This window comes from Rhinolophus sinicus, linkage group LG09 (genome assembly GCF_036562045.2).
Source record: "Rhinolophus sinicus isolate RSC01 linkage group LG09, ASM3656204v1, whole genome shotgun sequence".
Taxonomy (NCBI): domain Eukaryota; kingdom Metazoa; phylum Chordata; class Mammalia; order Chiroptera; family Rhinolophidae; genus Rhinolophus; species Rhinolophus sinicus.
Genome location: NC_133758.1, coordinates 88764788 through 88786755, shown reverse-complemented (window position 1 = coordinate 88786755; position 21968 = coordinate 88764788). Strand labels below are relative to the sequence as shown.

At 41.8% G+C, this 21968-nt stretch overlaps 1 protein-coding gene across 9 annotated transcripts in view; it reads left to right on the top strand.

Annotated features, from left to right (window-relative positions):
- The window catches only part of ICA1 (islet cell autoantigen 1), a 134967-nt gene that overhangs the window by 101948 nt on the left and 11051 nt on the right, over positions 1-21968 (top strand). For all 9 annotated transcript variants that reach the window (XM_074340769.1, XM_019729783.2, XM_019729786.2 and 6 more), the window contains exons 9-13: positions 5861-5958; positions 7946-7998; positions 10813-10875; positions 10988-11020; positions 20337-20606. In XM_074340769.1, the coding sequence (XP_074196870.1) occupies positions 5861-5958; positions 7946-7998; positions 10813-10875; positions 10988-11020; positions 20337-20606 (517 nt within the window). The remainder of the gene's footprint in view (positions 1-5860; positions 5959-7945; positions 7999-10812; positions 10876-10987; positions 11021-20336; positions 20607-21968) is intronic.

The window sequence follows — 21968 nt, the reverse complement described above, 5'->3', positions numbered from 1 at the left end:
ACTCCGTGTCCACGGATTGCATAGCTCCTACACAGCATCATGTCCTCTGCTTTTTATTCCTCATGTGCTACCAATTATATAAACACAAACATACACACACCCAACTGAATCCAGCATCTTTCAACCATGCCTCACTATTTGGAGCACTTTCATTTCCTTTTGTAGACTATATTTGGCTCCTTCATATACATACAGTGTAATTAATGGGAAGTAGCATAAGAAAATTAAATGTCATAAAGATCAGAGAAAATGTTATCCAACTGTCAAAGTTACACATTAAATTGAGGTCATGTATTAGGGCTTGTTCCTGGCCTTTTGTCTGTGAAATTTGTTTTGCGGAGTAGTTTTACTTTCATTCAGATGAAATGTTGCTCTTGCTTTTTATTTTCCTAATATAGGAAGTAGTAACTCCCATTATTGTATTAAGCTGTTTCCTTTCTAAGACACTTCTGCAAGCTCGGTCTGTGTGTTTCCTCTGTCACGCTGATCTTATATATTGTGTGTGCTTCCTGAAACCGTTTAAGCATTGATGGAAACTATTAGCGTGTCACTGCAGCCTTAACAGAGAAAGGTTACTTAGTCTAAAAACATTCTTTCCTCCACAGAGAACTTTGCAGTTTTATAGGATGCTGTATTGCTGTTAATAGTAGTGATTTTCACGACCCATTTTAATGGCAGACCTAGTGGGTTTAGGGTTTAGAAACAGAAAGCTTTGACATTTCATTTCTGGACATGGATTTGAATGTGGCTTTCATCAGACAGTGATTCAAAATAGTTCCAGCTGATGGCTGCCTCTCTGTACAGTCAGCCAAGCCTCTTAGATTCATTTTGCCTGAGCAGGTGTTTCTGTCACACAGAAAAAGCTGTCACCTCTGACTTACACAATGCTACAGGGTTAAGTGTTTTCAGCTGAGTTGTGGACTTTAATCTAAAGAATTCACCTCCACCCTAGGCCCTAGTGGGGCCTTTTAATCAAACTTGGGGAGAGCTGTGGTCCAGTCACATCCAGGAACTAATTTTAAGGGAGGAAAGGGACATGATTTGTCCTCCATGATGTTTCAGAGTTCTTCCTAAGCCTCTGTATCTCTTCAATGTGTACCATCTTTGTAAGAAACAAGTTCCATATGTGTTGTGGGTATTTTTCCCTGCTATATAGAGGAGTACTTAGTTAGCTTAGTTTGATCTAAAACACATCCTTACTTTAAGAAATGCCTCTTGAAAATGTTTTAAAATTGACTGTGGTGATGGTTGCACAGCTCTGTGACTATACGTAACAACCATTGAGTGGTGTATTTAAATGGGTGAATTCTATGGTAGGTGAGTTGTGTCTCAGTAAAGCTGACACACACACACACACACACACACACACACACGAATCCCCTTGGTTCAAAATTCTAATATTTAATAAACAAGCCCGTGTGCTCAGTACTATTTTTGCTTGTGGTTTCATAAACTTTTTCCTATTACTCTTCTGAGCCTTTGAATTTCTAGCTAAAGAGTTCTCACGTTTGCAGTTTAACCTTATGTACATTAATTTATCAACCAGCAAGTACATATTTAGCATCTCTTTTGAGTGGCAACAGCGAAATTATTAAAAGGACATTGGTAATAGTAGGAAGAGAGGGGCACATATTAATAATAAATTAAAGTAGCAATTGGAACTGCAGCCACTCTGTTGCTGAAGCACAATAGTGCCTCGACTGTGATTGTGGTGACAGGGCGTCAACAATTGAGTCCCTGCTAATGGCCTAACAGGGGAAGGGGGTGAAAAGAAGGAAGGAGTGGTTTACATTACAAAGGGATTGTCTGAGAGCTGTTCAAGTGTGGTTATGAGGGGAGGTCAGGCTGGAGACAGAAGGGATGATAACCAAGGAGCTGTCAAGGGCATCTCAGGGGCTTAAGCAAGCGCTGTGGCCGCGAGACAGGCCGGCTGAGAGCAGACGTGTCCTGGCCCTGCCTAATGCTGATTGATTAAAAGGAAATGCAAGGAGAAGATAACGGAGCAAACCAGGAGGCCTGGACAAGGGTCACAGAATCGAAAAGTGAGTCTCAGTCATGGAACCTTGGCTGAAAATACTCCTGGCTTCACTTTGGCCAGCGTTGGACCACTCTTTGGGGGAGTAAACCTGCTTGAAGGGGGTGTGTGTGTGTGTGTGTGTGTGTGTGTGTGTGTGTGTGTGAATAAAATGCTGTGATTGGCAGATCTATTGAAAAGAGTCAGTCCCTGACATCTGTTGCACTCCTCCTTATAGTTGCACACTTCCAAAATATACACACGCACACACATGTTCCCAGCTTTCACCAGATGCTTTGGGGGTGTATGATTTAAAAAGAAAAAAAAAGAAAAAGAACATGTAGACTACAGTCCATATTTCAATTGCCTCATTTGTTCCATATTGTTCTTTATAGCCTTTTCCCCTCCACCAAGGATCATGGATTCCATTGAGTTAGCACGTGTTAGAGAGACAGAAAGAGCAAAAGAATATCATGAAACTAATGAGGCAAAATGTTCAATATTGATGAATGTGGGTGTTGTGCGGGAGACCCTGCTCGCCGCGCCATTTTTCAGGCAGGGCGGCCTGCGGGGTCTCTGCTCCCGCTCCCCACACAAGAACGCAGGATATGGTGAGGCCAAAAAGGAACACCCACGGAGCCACAGGTAGGGGAGTCATACCACTATGGTCTCACTGGAGGCTGGGCCCACCGGACGCATGACCTACTGTCCGCCTTTCCGCCAACCGACCAACCGACGACTCTCCTCCACTCTCTCGACTCTGCTCCTCTCTCTCGGCTCTGCTCGGCTCTCCTCCGTAGCCGCAGCAGTTATACCAGCGGCCAATCGGCTAACCGGCCACAGCCGACGGCCATCCACCACCCGAGCCAGCACCTTTCCACGTGAGGCCGAGAGCCTGTAAACTACTCTCTGGGGCTCTGTCCCCACAGTGGGTAAAGGAGTGTTCTGCCTGTGTGACCCTTGCTGACTTCTCTATCCCAGTCTCATAAGTCTTGTCCTCTTGTCCACTCTCCTACAGCCCCAGTGGCATTCTTTGTGTTCCTCAGACAGGCCAAGCTAGTCCTACTGTTAGGCCTTTGCACTCGGGGCCTCCCCTGCTCCCTGAGCTGCACGTGGCTAGCTCCTACGTTTCATTTAGCTCTCAGTTGAAATGTCACTTCCAAGAGAGGACATTCCTGTTAACTGAAGGAATGACCCAACCACTTTCTATCCCCCTATTTTAATGTTCTGCCTAGACCCATCACTAGTTGATAATTTTGCCGATCATGTTCACCAGTGTATATCCTCAGCCCCCACAAAACAGCGCCTAGCACTTGCTAGATGCACAAAAACTATTTGTTGACTCAGTGTACTCATATAAATGTCTAGAAGAAATAGGGAGTCATTAGACAGATGGCAATGTCTTATGATGTGCTTTGTTCAAGAAAAGGCTTCAGATCTCCAATCGGGGGACAGTATTCCATGAGAAAACCTTGGCCCTACATTAGAATAATGGTGAATAAATACACATGTATGTATTTTAATTTAATATTAAACATTTAAGATATATAATTGTTTTTTACATTCTCCACCTGTCGTGCGGGGGACCCTGCTCGCTGCGCCATTTGTCGTGCAGGGTACCAGGCGGGGTCTCAGCTCCCGCTCCCCACATAAGAACGCAGGACACGGTGAGGCCAAAAAGGAACACCCACAGAGCCATAAGTAGGGGAGTCATATCACTATATTCTCGCTGGCGGCATCCGCCTCTCTGCAATCCACTCTTGCCAGATCAGCCACCATCTTCTTGCTAGCCCCCATTTTTTTTGCTAGCATAGCCATGGCAGTTATATTAGTGGCCAATGGCTCACTGGTTACAGCTGATGGCCAACTAGCCACAGCTGATGGCCATCCAATCACAGTTGATGGCGATTTACTACCTGAGCCAGCACCTTTCTATGTGAGGCCGAGAGCCTGGAAATTGCTTTCTGGGGCTCTGTCCCCACACCACCCTAATAAAGAGTGTTTTGATTATGAAATACCTACACAAATTATATTGGTTAAGAGGACATCTATTGTATATAAAATATATACATGTATTTATTTATATATACACATACGCAGTGACTCCAAGTATGTAAGTGGTATTAGTATGACCAAAAAAAAAGGAAACATATGAAAATAATAACCCATTTTTTGTGGGAAATGAAATTATGAGTAATTTTTTTTTCTAAAAAATTTCCAAGCATTCTACATATGGTTCTACTATTTTTATAATTTAAAAAAATATATTTTTAAGAGACAAAACACAATACAGGATAGATATAATCAAATATTAAAACTGTAAATGCAGTTTGAAGATGGAAGGACTTTCTTGAATTTGGCGTGCGTATTGCATGTAGCTTTGTGGAAAATAGTGGTAATTGACCTGGGTTTTGCAAAGATCGATAGGACTTTTGAGGGTGAGCAGATAGGTAGATAGAGCTTTTTTCATCAAGAAGCAGAATGAACAAAGATAGGAAAGGAGCAAGTATGGTGGCACACAGGAGACTATGAGGATACAGGCCTCACTGAATGAAAAGCTCACATTTGGGGGTTAGTGGGACGTGATCTGGGAGAGTAAGAGAGAACCACATTTTAGAAGATCTTTAAAACTGGGCAGAGAGGTTTAGACTAGAAGTGAAAAGAAATAAGGAACTACCTATTATAGGTTCTCGAGAAAAAGGGGTACATGATGGCCTGGGTGTTTTAGGAAAATTATTCTGTGTGAGGAGTGAAACAGAGCTGGCAGCTAGGAGAGGTGATACCAGGGTCTATTCTGTCTGGTATCCATTTCAGACACCAAAGGTGGTCACAGCTGTGCTCTGCTGAGACTCGGCCCGCAGACCATCTTCATCCAGCCCTCCAGTCAGTCACCACTAATCAGTCGGAGCTGGCATGTGACTCTTAATTGCCTTCTTCTGTGTGTGCTGCCATACTAGAGCAGTGGAAAATGGGAAGAATGAAGGCAAGAGAAGAGCCGTGAAGGCCCCAAGGATGGACCTTAATAGTTCTGAGAACAGAAGCGGGATAAATACCTTGAGATATTTCTTTTGTCTTTGTAGGTTTGCCTTTTAATTGGGCCTGAAATAGAGATCTTTTTGTATCACTCATTATTCAGTTGTGATAAAAGTGTTTTTTGCTTTTTCGGGCTTTGTCAGTGGTACACAGTTTCTAGGCACTTGCTTTCTAAAAACTTTTTTCTTAAATATTTAATAAACCTCAAGAACAGTAACCCCAAGAAATTATGTGCCATAAAAAGATCCCCCCCCCCTTTAATCTACAAAGATTTAGATGTACCTGTTCTGTCCACTTGTGGGAGTTAACTTGTCGAAATATGTTAAGCCCCTGTTTGTTTTTGTTTTTAAGATTTTTGTCTTCTCTTTTTTTTAAAAGCTGTTTTTAGATTGTGAAATAGTAAGCAGAATGAAAAATAAAATGACATTCTCTCATCTTTGGGGGAGAAAAATCTTCTACTCTGTCAGTGTGTGGGCTGCAAACAGGACAGAATGTTTATCTTAGCTGCATGTTAAAGATGGAAAATAAAGTTAGCAATAGCCAAAAGGCCTTCTTTTGAATAACTTATCACTAAAGGGAAAACATAAATCTGGTGGCAAAACAACTCTCCTTTCTAGCCTAGTATTTCTTGGATGGGTCTGAGAACATATAAAATTCCATTTCTGTCCACTTGATTAGTTCACGTTAACCTTCCCAAACCTCTAATTCAAGGTTTGGTTGTTGGGACCAGTGGCAGTTGCATTTTTTTATTGATGATCTTTCTTTTTCTTTTGTTCTTTTTTTCCTTTTTATTATCTATGGCTCGTGATCAAGAGCTTACAAGACCCTATGAAAAAACTGGTTGAGAAGGAAGAAAGGAAGAAGGTCACCCAGCAAGAGAGTGCAGAGGCGGCAGCAGAGGGGCCCAGCCAGTAAGTCACAGGCTTCTTCTCTTGGCAAAATCTTTCTTGCCCCAGGTAAGGGCAGCGTAGTGCTCGCTGGCCAAGTGTGCCGGGGCCTCAGACCCATGGCAGTTGCTCTCCTCCCTCACTTCTCAGAGTAGATGTATTAAAATTGAGACCAAACACCCCCAGCCCATGTCCCTACTAGACTAGGACCCACACCAATAAGAGACCCATTTCTGGGGTACTCAGAAGGGACCCACGTGTGAGAAGTCGAGTGGGGCAGGAAAGGGCAGTGTCCTCATTGCCACCGGCATCTCTGTCTTGTGGCTTCAGCCCCAGCTTTCCGCTGGCTTTCTGGACCCTAGCTGGTCTTTTTTGTTACCATCCCTTACAAGATCCTGTCCTAGATAGGAAATCCCCCAGCTTTTCTCTCAAAGAAGGAAATAACCTATGAAATTGCCTCATCACTCATATAATACTTAGGTGTTATCATACAAAAGTGTTGGGCTTTGACATTTTGTTTCCTACTCTTCAGAGCTTCTGTTTTCTCCTTTGTGAAGCAGAGAGCAGCTGTGAGTACAGGAAGTGACTGCTCCATCTTCGTTTCTCACCTCTTTACAAAGAAGGCACTGCCAGTCGTTTTAAATACTTAGAGAAAGTGTCAACCTATATGGTGCATGGTTCCTAATCGGCATACGACAAGGAGAAAGTTTAAATGTGACTCTATGTGCTTTTCTTCTGAGATGTCACAGCCTGCAGGAATGGCATTAATCTTGAACAGGCTGACCTAGGAAACCAAAATAGATCACCTTACCATTTGCTGTACTTCTTCCACAGAAAAAAATTTAAATGCCAGTCTTATGGCAAAGCAGCCTTATATTGTTACTGTTTCTAAATAAAGTTTCTATACCTTTTTGTCCCACAGAAATATTTGCTACTGATACTAGCCCTTATTTTGTTTAAAACAAATGCTAGAAAATGTCTTTAGTGCAGAACGAAGACAAGTTTACACTGTAGGAAGGCTGTAGAATGTGGTCTCAGTGTAGCACAGTTGACTATATTGGGGGAACCAGTTTAGCATATTCATGGTAATGCTAACTATCATTTAGTGAGCACCTACTATGTGCTAAGCACAATGCCAAGTGCTTTATTTATGTTATCCAAGTGGTAACCTTTCATGTAACCAGTGTTGCATTTCCCCACTGTGTGAATGATGGAAGTGAGACTCAGGTGATGGGACTGCCCACCATCCCTGGTGTAGTAAGAGGCAGAGCCTGGAGTGAGTCCTGGCACCTTCTTTTCATCATATATGTTACTGCAATCACAATAAAGCATTAGCCTTTACTCAGAAGACAACCACCCAAGCTTGTCTTGATTATTTTTAATTAATTTTAGATTTCTCCTTTCTTTTAGTACTTCATGTTTAAAAACTCAAAAAGTGTAACCCAGTAACTATGTAAAAAGGCAATGAAAATGTAACAAGGAGGGAGGCACCCACTGGGTCTCAGGGTGGTGATGTATCTCTGCTGTGATCTTACCCATGTATAGTAAGGGTTGAGTAGGTGACAGTTGTCTGGGTTTGAGCGTGATCCTGCTTTCTACCTTATATAATTTAACTAACCTCTTAGGATGGTCTTTCCTATAACACCGGGAATCAGAATAAAGACCTGCTTGCCCATTGGTTTTTTAACTATGTTTTTAAAAGTGATAACTATATCTATCTTAGTTATATCTAACTGCCCACCTAGATATTTACAAAATATGTGCCAAACAATGAAACCAAAGTCAAATGTTCAGACACTGCTAACCAGCCTTGGGATAGGAGTAAATGTGTTTCTTTTTCAAAAAAATATATAGCCTGTAAACAACTGTACATTCACCGTGTGTGTGTGTGTGTGTGTGTGTGTGTGTGTGTGTGTGTGTGCAGTAATAGATATTGTACGGAAAATCTGACTGTATCATAAATACAACATTTTTAGAACTAGACTACTAAACTTTTTTTCTTATTTTTAAGGTTAATTTCATTAGAGGAAGAACACCAGCATATGGAATCCTCTAGTTTTAAGAGTAAGTTTTGGTTTTTATTTACAATTGCTTCTGAAATACTACTGCTCAACAGCCAACTCATTATCTTTTTTGGCAAACTCCTCCTGAGCCTTTCTTCTTTTCCAACTGAGAAAATTCTATATTAATTTGCTTCCTATAGTGTCAGTTTTAAATTTTTGTAGATCAATGATGTCAAACCTATAGTGTTATTGAGAGAAACTGTGTATTTTGCACTAGGAAATAGCATCCCTAGTCACCGCAGCAGCAGCCCGTCAGAGGAGTTCTGTAACTGAGAGTTGGCAGACCGCTATTAGTTCTTTTATAACAGATGATAACATTTCTGCTATTACCATTACTAGTTCTAAGTGCCATTTGGGCTGTACAGATAGTTTTAATGAGATTACATGGTTACATCGAGGGAGGTTAGTTTTCATTGTGTTGTGGGGTGGGTATTGGTCTTTGTCGGGAACAGATGGGGAGAGCTCAGACACGGCTCTTCCAAGTGATTCCTAGGCCTGTTCTGTCGTGAGTGACACTGGGTCCCTCTGGTATACCGCCTCTCATGTGGCCAGAAAAGGGAACAGAGCATTAGTAGATGATGCCATGTGCTGTAAATGGCTTGTCAGCTATCCCTGTCTCCTGCCATTCCTGCCAGTTCTTTCATTGTTTCTTCTTCTCATTAAGGAGTAGAGAGAATGGTAAATTGAGGATAGAACTAAGGTGATGTAATGCTGAGCCTTTCACTGGAACTTGAAATCCTCGGAGATGCCGGGGAAAGTTTTACAGGTGATATGAAGAGAACTAAAATCACCCCAACCCTCTGTTCAGCCTGGCCTTTCTGGGGGACATATCCTCCTCTGCCATTTGCTCCAGCAGGCAGTCTTTACAGGAGATGAGAGGAGGCAGAATAGACTCTGGAACTTCCATCCTTTTCCTCCACCCTCTATCTTTCTTCTGTCTTTGTTCCTATTTTTCAACCATTTTGCTTCACCTGTTCATTCTTCTCCTACTTACTGCTTCATTTGCTTTTCCCCCATCCACCTTTCAACAGAAAAACAAACAAACAAAACAAAACCTCACTTTTTTGCCTCTCTAGCAACGTTAACCGTTCATGCTTTCACGCCTTCACGTACGTACTTGTTCTTTTGCTCAGAAGATTATTGAGTGCTGTCTCTGTGGTGGGCACAGCACTGGGCTCTGGGCATACAGTGGGCCATCAGATATACCCAGATCATTCTAGGATGGGACTTACAGTCAAAAGAGTAATCTAGGAATTACGCAAGTCATTGGGCAACTCTACCTTCGGGGAGAGCTGCAAGGGCTATGGGCACGCTTGATAAGGAGACCTCACCTGTCTGAAGGATCAGGGAACTAGCTAAGTCATGGGCTGTTGCAAGACCTGCCAAAACAAAAGAAACAGCCTGGGAAAAGATTACAAGCAAGGGAGGACCAGGAGATGGTCCGAAGGACAGTGTTCTGGAGCACGAGGGAGAGAGCGAGTGGCAGAAGAAGGCAGAGGCAGCCTGGCCGGATCTTGTTGGCCATGTAAGAGCTCTCCGACTGTGCTGATTCCCACCTTCCAGCCTCAGTTTCCCTCGGGTACCGACAGCATGAGTCATGTTGTGGGAATCTAGGTAGTCCAATAGAAAAGTTTTAGTTCCTTGGGAAAATGTAAACTCCAGTTCATTATATTTGCGTCTATATAAATCATATATTCAGGCAATATGTGATGACACAGGGGTAGCAAATTTTCTTTGTGCTCTGTGTCCACTTGCTTCTGGTGTTTGCATAATATTTGAGACTGTAAATGTTGATCATCTTGTTTTATAGATACACAGAATGGAACCCATTAAAATGAAGTGTCATCTTTTATTCTGTGACCTGCAGAAAGTCTAATGTACATATGAGTTATACTATTGTATATGTATGTGTGTATATTTACACATACACACAGGTGCGAGCTTTATTGTTTAAAGCAGTTTTTGATTCCCAGCAAAATTGGGCAGAAGGTACATATTTCCCATATACCCCCGCCCACTCTGCACAGCCTCCCCCATTATCTACATCCCCAACGAGAGGGGTGCATTTGTTACAAGTGATGAACCAACATTGACACATCTTATCACCCAAATTCCATAGTTTACATTAGGGTTCACTCTTGGCGTTGTACAGTCTATGGGTTTTGAAAAGTACATAATGATACGTATCCAGAATTGCAGGATCATACAGGATAGCTTTACTGTTCTAAAAAAATTCCTGTGACTTCACCTATTCATCTCTCTTGCCCACCACACCCCTGGCAACCACCGATCTTTTTATTGTCTCCATAGTATTGCCTTTTCCAGAATGTTGTATAGTTGGAATCATGTAGTGTGTAAGCTTTACAGATTGGCTTCTTTCACTCAGTAGTCTGCCCTTTTATTTCAGCCAGGTCCATATAGCTAAAGTTCATTAGCACCATCAAGTAATAGTCAATTACTTAAGTCACTCATTTGTCCATGAAAGGAGAGTTGTTAGATCAGTATCATTCATATAGATATAGATATAGATATACATACATATACATATACATATATATATATATATATATATATATATATTTTTTTTTTTTTTTTTTTTTTAACAAACCAGCAAAGACTCAGGGCTGATAACTCAGCACTCATTGAGAGCCAACAGCTGGCGTAAAACATAGTCTGAGGACTTCTGTTTTTGCATGAATGAGTTTGTGGATGCCATTTCTTCCTGAAGCTTGTGTTTTCCTCACACTGTAACAGTACGTATAAACATGCACACCATTCTGAACTCGTAATAACCTATTGTGCATTATATTTACAGCTGAAGAAGGAAAACGTGTTTTATCAGCCTTAGACAAAAGCTCTACGCATCATGCATGCTCAGGTAATCTAGATGAAAGAAAATGACTCAATTTTAATAATTTGACTCAAACTCCTTACAAAATACAACTAACTCATGGTTTTGTTTTCTTTTCCCTCCTCTACTGGACTGATAGATGAACTATTAAACATGAAACCTGAGGAAGGTGGTAAGATTTATGCATTTCTTTGAGGTTATAATTTGTTTAATTTTTTAATACCATTTTTTTTCAGGCAGGAAAATGTAATGTTTATCTTTTGAATAGCTTTGTATTCCCAAGCAAATTTTTTTTAGGTGACTGTCATTTGTCCTTATAAATGATTCTAAATATGCTCAAGCACAAGGTAGTATGTGTTCCTCTGTCATCCTTAGTATATTAATTTCACAGTGTTCAAACTACTAAAGTTACGATGTCAAAGATTGTGTATTAGAGTAGGAAAAACATGGCTTTCAGAATCAGACAGGCCTGGATTTGAATACTGGGTCCACCATAAATGATCTGTATGGCCTTATTTGCTTTACACTTGAACTTTCTCAGCCTCGGTTCTCATTTGTAAAATGGAACCAATAAGAACTGTCTTGTTGGGCTATTGTCCGGATTGGAGATCATGTATGTAAATGGACTTTCATGGTCTCTGACATAGGGATACTCTTCAAATGGTAAGCAGTGGAGATAGTAGGACTAGAACTGTTATTCTGGTGGTAGTTAAATGCAGAAGGAGAGTTTGCTGGCTAGGCCCCACACCCAAGTTCGCCAGACCTAAAAATCATTTACTGAATAACCCTCCAAATGAGAATCCAGAACCATGGATTTGTTTGAGACATGCATCGTCTTAAGGATCCCAAGAAAGCGAGTGTGTTCAATCTGGTCATAGCCTTTGCTCTCCATCCTCTCAAGGGCTTACTTCTAATGATTTACCAGGAGTCCAAAATATCCCTGAGATTCTGAGCTGAACTCTAGATTCCCTTTTGTCCTGGGTGGCTGGCACGCACTCTGCCCTGGAGACCAGGTTTCTTACAGGACTAGCAATGAGCCAAGGTCATCCTATCAGCTCCAGTTGACAAGAGCCAATGACTTTCTTGACTCATTTTGTGCTTGATTTAGCTTTAATTCCCAGAGTGTGAGAAAAAGAAAATCTAAAACCAAAGAGCATTGGTTGAAGTTTTTTTCAAAAATGAAAAGGCAGCAGATCTCTGGCATTAAGTTTCTAGGGCTTAGGAATATAAACTTGAGGGCAGAAACCTGCTTTCCTTATTACTTTCCCGTTCCATGCAGCACACCGTGTACTATTTCATGAATGTCCATGTGTATTTTATCAGGATGACTGCTTATTTATGTATACTGAAATCATACCAGGTTATAAAAAGTAACAAGTAGTTAATGAAGACTGCCATTCCATGTCCTCTATTTTCGTAAAGAACTTGTCGTCCTTGGTGTAAGGATAGAGTGTTTTGATGGAATAAGTTGTTTTTTTGTTTTTTTTTACAAATTATTTTTTGGAAAGGGAAATATTTCAGATTTACATAGGTGAGATGAAAGGCTATAATATAAGAAGCACTAGCTACCCATAACCTAGTTTTAGCAAATCTTAACATTCAGCTAATATGTTTATAATCATACATATGCTTCAACTTATTTGATAGGAAGCTTGTTATTTGGTCTATGCCCAACCTCTTATGTACGCAGTTTGCTCTTTGATTTTATTATCTCCTATTTAATTTGATTTTTTTTAATAGGTGGTATATTCACATTGGTACAAAAAAACAAAATGATAAAATGTAAACAGTAAAAAATACTCACATTCACATTCCTGCCCCTCACTCTCCTCTCTATTTCAACATTCCTACCCCACCCCCGGCGGTGTATCCTTCTAACATTATTTTTACATAAACACAAGCAAATATGAGTCTATATTCTCTTGTTTCCCCCTTCTTACAAAAAAAACTTTTCAGTTTTGGATTTTGACTTTTTTTTTTTAACTTAGTAATAAATGATGTGTACAACACTAACCCAGTAACCATGCATTTCTTCGCAGAATTAAATAAAAAATGCTCCTACCTGAGATACATGCTTACTTTCATAAGCTTCCCCCAAAGCATGTGCTGAGATACATTGGAATGAGATGGATATCTTCCTACTTATTTCTGTTTCATAGAATAGCAGCTCATATCCTTTTTTTGAGCGCTCAATTTAACTCTAAAGAGAGAGATGAATGTGCTGTTCCCCCAAATGTGTATTTTTTTCCTCAGGCAGAAAAATTGATTTAAAAATTTTCTCAGTTAAATGCAATGTCCTATAATTTCTCCTTTCTCTTTATCACTGCCAACCCACAAAGCCCTTCTTTAGGCACAAGCCATGCTATCCCACTATCTACCTCTTCTCAGTTGGCAATCCCCAGGGTAACATCAGCTTAAAAATTAACATGGCCACGAGTATAAAAAAAAGTATTCTCTCAGTGCACAGAGAACTTGGGATGACTGACGAAAAGAACACCAGTTAATTAGTGGACTTCAAAATATATGCCCTTCGGAAAACTGCCAGAAGGCCCAAATCCTGAATTAAAACACGGATTATAATATGCAAGACATTAAACAATCAAAAAATAAAAAGAGCTTAATCCAGGGATGGCTGACTTTATAGGACTCGGGGGCTATGAGCTCTAGCACCCTGCTGCTTGGGGGCCGGTTCACTCCCAGTGGTAATTCTGTCGGACAAGTCACGGCTAAGCTGTGGACTCATGGCAACAGCAAGGAAATAATTCGCAAGGAGTTATTGCCCAGGAAATCACTCTGATTCAGTGTCATAATGAAATGTGTTTTCTCCTACTAAATAGATAATGTAAAGGAAAACCAATATATGGCCAGGTTATAAAAATGTTTTAAGTGAAAAAGGAACTGAGTGACATTTTGAGATACTTGAAAGTGGCTCTGAAATCACCTTGTGACCACATGTAACAATCCCAACCTCAGTTCACGAGTTACAACATGTAGAAAGAAGTCTTTGTGTTCCTCTACGTTGGACCAAAAAGACTAACCATTAGATAACTGAACAGAGAAGGGTGGGTTAAGCAAAAGAGAGTTAGATGAATTCAGCTCACCTAAATCTCATCACATGGCCCAAAAGATCCCTGTCTAGGACAAGACTAAATGAACCGATTTTTGAAAAATTTAATTGTCCATGTTAACACTTTAAATGTTTGTCTTCTGCTATGTCCTTGGTTACTCCTTCCAGACTTGAGATTCTAAATTCTGGCCAAACATCAGAATGACCGAGAAGCTCGCTCAGTAGTGCCTAGGGGTCTGGATGAGAACATTTAATCCATAACAAGAATACACATTTCTGGGCGGCCGGTGGCTCAGTTGGTTGGAGCGCGAGCTCTGGGCGACTGGGTTGCCGGTTCGATTCCCACATGGGCCAGTGAGCTGTACCCTCCACAACTGGATTGGGGGACAACAGCTTGGAGCTGGTGGGCCCTGGAGAGGCACACTGTTCCCCAATATTCCCCAATAAAATTTATTTTAAAAAAATAAAAAAGGAATTCACATTTCTGTCCCTGCGCCCAGGTTTCCCCAATTCACTCAGAACCTTCTCCTGCAGTTCTCCATATATTGCTGACTGGGAATCTGATTGCTTTCTCACGTGCAGTATAACAAATACTAAGCTCCTTACCTTTTCTCATAAACTTTCCCTTCTCCCCGTCTCCCCCAGCGTCCTCAAGTGAACTGCTGTAAAATAATAGTGCACTTTTAAAACCAAATACTGTTCTTATGATCACCATGTAGTCAGTAACGTTCTATGTAGAGTTACCCGCGCCCCAGGAGTCCAGTGTTTCAGTAAGATTGCTTGCTTGTTAAGCTTTAATGCTAAAATGGAGGAGTGGGCTGGCTGGTCACCCAAAAGTATTAACTGAGTGCCTGTACAGGGTCTAGCACTGTTAGGTTTTTTGGAGGAAGGGGTTGTTTTTTTCCTTTTTGTTTGGTGTGTGTGTGTTTCCAAGAGAGTGGGTAGGAGTGGATTTCCCCCCATCTGTTCTTATTATTATCTATGTCTTTTTCACCAGAAGGGAGTTTTTAGAAGCAGTATTCTTGAATTCCAAACAAGTACGTACAAGTTGTTACCAGAGCCTTTTATAATGAAGAATATTTTTCTCGTTAGACATTTTCGTGAGGTGATTTCCTACCCATCTTTTCCCCCCATACTGTCTTTTGGGTAATGTGAGGATAGTGTTGGTGTTTGGGGTTTTTTGTGTGTGGCAAGTGTGTGGCCTTGACAGTTAGTCATAATGATGAGAGTGGGGACCAGGGAGAAAACCAGAGAAACAGAGTCTTCCTGTTTCGCACATAGATGAAGGTAACTTATGTGACATTTATCTTTTTGTTTTCCTGTGCTCTCGTTTTTGGTCTGTGTAGTTATGTTTCCATCTTCTGTGTTCTTCATTTATGCTGAGGTCATGAAACAGTATGATTTCAAAAAAATATTACCTGAGCGGGCTGCCATCAGTTTCCCACATTCGTTTTCTCTCACTCACACTCTGTCTAAACTTGAGAGCATTTCCTCTGTATGTCAATTTTCACTCATTGAAAACTCACTGGGTCAGAATCAGTGGGAGCTCATTGGTTCAGGATCAGTTTTCCTAAGGAATGTTTTCCCAGGAGCACAGGGTTTTTACGTTTGAATGCTTGGGCAGTGCAGGACAAACATGCTGAGTGGTTTGACCATCTCGGCCATTCTGCTGAGCTTTGCCTGGCTACCAGTAAGTCATCTGACCCTCGAAACTACAAAAGCTTCAATATTAGTTTATATATAAGATCCTTAATAGGCTCTGAAGTGAAAGCTGTGTGCTGCACTGAGAAAACATCTTGACCTGTGAGCCAGGGGTTCCCAAACAGATAATCTGTAACTAATAAATTATCTGACCTTGGGCAAGTGTCTTTTTTCTCATCTGTAAAATGAGTTAGAGGAGACGATCTCTAAGATCCCTTTCAGGGGAGTATAATCCTTTTCTTTGGGCATCATAATGGGATAAAACACAGGCTCCCAGACAGGAAGGCAGGAAAGCCTGTTTGAGAAAAGGCAAGCAGAGGAGTGTTACTGAATGTAGGCCTCCCTGAAAGCAGTGTTAGTGAAAGGTTTGCACCAGATCTTGACCGCGGAGGTCCTACTTACCACTATACAGGGTGTTACTTTACTCAGTAGTCAGAGGGAGCCATTAAACGTTCTTAAGTAAGGGAGTAATAATTTCACAGCTGAACTGAGCAAAGGTATACAGAGGGAGGATGCCTTTTATGGCTCACGAGTGGGCAAACCCCAAAGGGACCCTGGGGCAGGAATTTCTTATCAGAATTCAAAAATAACTTGGATTTGGAGATGGAAATTTGAGACTGTCCCCAAGTGAGATGGAACCATGAGAATAATTACGATCATCCATAGAGAACTAAGGAAGGGAGCTATGATAGCTTAGGAGGAAACCTTAAGGGCAACCAGAGTAGGAAGAGGCAGCAGAGAAAGGATTGTCAAGAAGCTACGAGGACATCCAAGCAAGCTGCTTTGTGAGGACTCCCAGGAGATCACAGCATTTCCAGAGTGGGCAACAGTTCAAAGTGCTACAGAAGTTGAGGCCTGAGGAAAGGGGGCTGGAATTGGCCATCAGGAGCTCACGGGTCACCTTCAGGAGGCCACTTCAATGTATGGTGGGGGCAGGAACAGGCAGCCAAAAAGAGAGTGGTGGCAAAGGAGAGCTTGTGGCTGTGGAAGGAAGAAGAAACCAGGGCAGTCTCATGAAGGGAGGTGCAGGGGGAGACGGCAATATCAAGTGAAGATTGACTGTTGCTGGAATGAGCACACCTCTTCTGAGGTCAGAGAGAAGCAGCCTTGGAGAATGAAAGACTACGGACGCTGGAGCTCAATAATGGTGGGAGCAGAGCAGGAAGGGGAGGGAGAGCGTAGAGAGGGCTAATCTTTGCAAGGAAGAGAGAACGCATAAAGGGTCATAGAGTTGGAGGCTGAGAGGTGAGAATTTGAGTACGTCATGTCTGTTGGTCTTTATTTTTGCAGTAACGTCTGTGGTTGGGTTATGTGATGTGAAAACAAATGTGGAGAGCTAAGAGCTTTCAAGAGCATGAAGGGGACTTGGAGTAGTATCTTTGGGTTTGGCACCTGAGCGCTCCACAAACTTTATTCATCCTTTAAGACTAAAGCACAATAGGAAGCCATAACTCAGGAGCGCTACTTGCTCATCTAATGGGTAGAAGCTCTGAACCCAGTTCTGTAGCTCTTCCTAGGGCTTCTCTCAAAGAGCCTCTCACAGGTCTGTGTGTGTCCTCATTTTCTCATAGTTGAGTTGAATTATTTCCAATGAAAAGGATAGCATGATTTTTCAGAGCCAACTGACTAGTGTTATTTTTCAAGTCTTGACTTGTCTGGTTACAGACCTAAACCTGTCCTTCTCTACTTGTAATTAAGTTTTCTTACAAGTGATGTATAGTAATCTCAAGCATCTTAATTATCAGGGCAATAATTGGGAGGTTTCCCTGTTTTCTGGTTCAAGTCAGTGCCAGTTTCATTCCTTCAGCTAAGTAATAAGTTTTCTTAGAAGAGAAAATGTCCACTGTGCGACCTGCTTTAACTGTTCATTAACCAGGGCACTAAAAGGCCAAATTCAGTGGTAAACCTCAGACTATCTTTAGAGCTAGCTCTAGACAATATCATCCTCACCATGCGCTCCTTTTCTCATTTCTATCCCTAAGTATGAGCTTCATAGGATACAATATTCATCAGGAATCTTTTGGTTGGATATACTAGAGCCCTTCTCTAAGTAGCTTAGCTTTAAAATGAAAATGAAAAGTCAAGAATGTATTGGATGTTGGGCCATGTAACTGGGGACACACAGTGGTGTATTGGCTTTAAGCAAGGTTAGATCCAGGGCCAAAGATAGTCAGGATTCTCTCTCTAACTTTTGATGCTGTTTCTCTTTATGTTTTCTCCATCATCCCTGGGGGCCTCACAGCTGCATCTTTAGAACTTGGAACCCCAAAGAAAGAGAGAACCTCTTCCCTCCATCTTCCATACAACAAACTCAGGGAAGCCTCTGGCTTGTTGCCCCCTGCGCCCCCCCCTGGCCCCAGTTGGTCACCATGGCCTGAGAAATGAAGGACTCTGGCCAGCTCTGGTCACATGTCTACCTGGGATGAGGGAAGATGAGGCATCTTAAATGGTGTCTCACTAGGATCACATGGAGGAGGTGTTTTCCCAAAGGGAAAACTGAAGAAGAGGAGGGAAGGGATACTAAGATAGCAAACCCCACAGAAGTCCACTCTAAATATCATCCATCACATGAAATTTAAACAGTAAAAACATAGAGCTTTTCCAGTCTGTGATTATTTTTGGAAGGCTCAAAGTGTATTACTTGCTGTCGCTAATGGTAGTCATGGTCTTCCCTGGATTGACATCTGAATGAAAGCAGTGACACATCCCCCAGGGTTTGACTGAGCAGAGGGCTGTAAAGTGACTTCAGGAGGAGCAGCACTAATTGCCAAGGTTTATTTAAAGTCATCCATTCCTGTAGGGTCTACACATCTGATTTGAATGGGTTCCAATAACACAGGTTTGGTTCAGCAGTCATCTGGTTTCAGTCAGGCCTGAAAATAAACGGTGAGAAAGGATTTGGGCACTTCGGTCCCAACTGAAAGTAGGAAGTACAGATATTTGTGAAGTTAATATTTGTGAAAAGGATGGTGCCAAGAGACTGAGAGAGGGAGGGCAGATGCACAGATGCAGGTCGATGGACACACCCTGTCACAGCTAGGTTCCTTCCTTTAGTCACAGAGAGGGGCTGTCTCACCTTACCTGCCCTGCCTTGCCATCCATGCCCGGGCTGAGGTGGTTCTTGCACTACCCTGTTGCTCCAGAACTGTCTTGGAAACCTGTTTAATAAAATGACATTTCCCCCACTTCTTACCACCACACCTGCAGGCTACATTCTGTGATAACACAAAGAATAAGAATGCTTAAGTTAGAAGTTGTCCTGGTAAAGTGATATTTTGCCACTATTTTTAAAACACAGTGATAGGAGAGTGACTGGACTCCTCCCCCCTTGATTTGTAGCCACTCTGCTCAACACATCAAAAATCCCCTCAATCTGTAGATCTTTATAGAAACGGGGGTTGAAAATAGATCTAAGAGTAAAGCTAACAGAGATCGCTTTATTTAAAAAGAAAAGAATCTTCACTTAACTATCTCAAGTATTGGAGGAAATCCTGTTAATCTCAGTAAATATGACAGTATCAGAATTGCAGTGTAGCTCAGAGAAAATATAAATCACGATTGTTCCTTCTGTTAATGATTTACAACAAAACTGTAAGTGGCAGTTTGCAAGTGGCAATTAGATACCACAACAATGCCAGACCATCATCCCTTGGTTTTCAAAATACATAGAAAACTCAATGAAAGGTCTTGTTCCAGGATTTCTGATAGTAATGCCCCAACTCTACTTGTATTCACTATGCAGTATTTTGTCAGTGTTCATGTTGTAAGAATGGCTTCCCTTCCTTAAAGTCTTCCTTCTGTGACGGCAGTGAGGTTGGTTCAAGGTGGTGTTTTTCGTTTGTTTGTTTGTTTTTTGGTCTTCCTGACAATACTTCGAGGCAAGCATTATTAATATCATAATTTTACAGATTGAAAAAACAGAGGCCCAGAGAGGGTAGGAGTCTTGCTGAAGTCATACAGCAAGAAAAGCGGAGTCCAGGGGCTGCCTCTCTGGTGTGGGGCTCATTCCAACCCTAGAGCTGTTTCTCTGGTCTACACAGCTCATCCTCTAGGTGGCTCCATGATTTGCCCTATGTTCCTGTGTTGGCCTCCCTCAGGGAAACCAGGCCCACCTTTTCCTTGATTTATGCAGCTGGGTTGCAGCAAAGGAGAAAAGAAGCCAAGTTGCCTTTCTTGGCCATGGTCGGACTTCCCGACATCCTCCGTTCCTCTCTCCTTCCCTGGGCCAGTCAGGACATGGCAAGGGTCCTCTCCCCATCCTCCATGGCAGGGCAGGCTGCCACACGGTGTGTTGGCTGTGGATTTAGGGCTTTTGTGGGGGGAAAGTCAGGAAGCTAGATCAACAAGGAACTAAGATCTCCAACATGCTTTCAATCCTAGCTTTGTTTCATACCTGAGAAAAGTTTTGGTGATAAATTTGCTCTTATATTAAGGAAAAACCAAAACCCTAGAATTTTTGTGAAAACTATTTCCGTGCAAATCTAATGATGTTCAGAAACTGGACTTGCTTTGAAGTTAGGGTGATGAAGGAGAATGGGACTAGAACTTTAATCCTGAAATTTCTTAAAAGAAGCTATAATGGAATTAATTGAGATGTTGATTAAGTTTTTCTTAAATGTAGCCATTGTCTAGTCTGTCCCTTCTCAGCCTCCATTGCATGTATTCCCGAGGGCCCGGGACCTTTGTGGTAATAAACGTTGTGCTCTGTTACTTTGATCAGCTTGCCTGGGTCCAATGGCAGGGACCCCGGAACCCGAAGGTGCTGACAAAGATGACATGCTGTTATTGAATGAAATCTTCAATGCTTCTTCCCTGGAAGAGGGCGATTTCAGCGAAGAGTGGGCTGCTGTGTTTGGAGACAGTCGACTGAAGGAACCAGCTCCCACTGTGGCCCCAGGAGAGCCAGACCCCAAGCTCCAGACAGGCTCAGGATTCCTTCCTTCGCAGCTTTTAGACCAAAATATGAAAGACTTACAGGCCTCGCTATACGGTATGTGCTATGGGGATTGAAATGGGGTTTTATTGTTTGTTCATTCTTTGTGGGAGTTTGTGTGTGTGTGTGTGTGTGTGTGTGTGTGTGTGTGTGTGTGTGTGTTTTAATCAAAAGGCCTATTTCTTCCTCTTTGTCTTTTTTTAATATTTTCTGATTTTTATTTTATATCTAGTGTCTTTTTTTGGTCATTTTTTCATTTTGTAATTTTCCTTTATATTTGGTGACTTTTTAGCTGAAATCTTAGAATCACATTCCAGCTTTAAGATATGGTAGTAGGTTAAAATCTATTCCTTCTCCTAATTTTCTTCCTGTGTTAACATTTTCTGTTACAAGGTAAGAGGAATGGTTCTTGATATTTTCATCATACTTGGATTTTAGACTTTTCCATGGCATTCTTCAGTCATAGCCCTGTTGGGTTGCCCATCCCTGCCTGGCGATCGTCCTAGCTGAGTTCTCCTGTATTATCTCCCGAGGCAAAGTTCTCCACATCCCCATAGACATGCCCTCTTTCCGAGTGTCCACTGACATTGCACTGGGTTCTTAACTCTCTTCACACTAAATTTTATCTTGCTCTCGCTCCATCCTGGCCCAGCCCTACCTTGAGTGTGCCCTCAGCTCAGCTGTTCCTCTCTGCCTGAAACACACAGCCAAACAGCTAGTCCCATGCAGCACCCACCACAGCAGAAATAGAGTTTCCACACTGATCACAAGGGATTGGCAACATTGGTAAGCGTTCAAGGCTCACCCACACCCCACATGCGGGTTGAGAGTTGCCGGCATGGGGGGCACATTGATTTCGAGTATAAAAACTAAGACTCAGGTTGAAATCTACATTTTTAAGTTTGAGTTTCTAAACAAACAGACTTTGGGAAGGAAACCATTTTCTAGTATTTCAACACTTCCTTTCCCCTCCTTTCATATTGCTTGAATTGTCAGACACTATTATGAAATTCTCAAATTGTTTTGTTTTTTCCATGAATTTAGGCTATGTACGTAGTAAACAACTTGTTTATCTGGCACTTAAAGTTAAGAACAAACAGTAGAGCTGGAATGATTAAGTAATTATGGGTTATTAAGAAAACCTTAGGTCGTTGGAGATGAGATCATGGACACCCAGCAGGAGTTGGTGGGCAAGACAAAAAAGTCTTCCCTCTTTTTTTGTAAAACACATGATTCCTTTTATCTGCCTTTGTGAGTCCTGTTTTATAGCCATCTCGGTTATTTTCAGAAATGGAGTTAGAGATAGGAGGGACAAATGAAATCATCCAAAAATACTTTTCTGCTCTGAGTTGCACCATCTCTTTACTGGAGCTCCAGATAAGCAATGCTAAGCAATGGCTTGAATCAGCCCCGCCCACC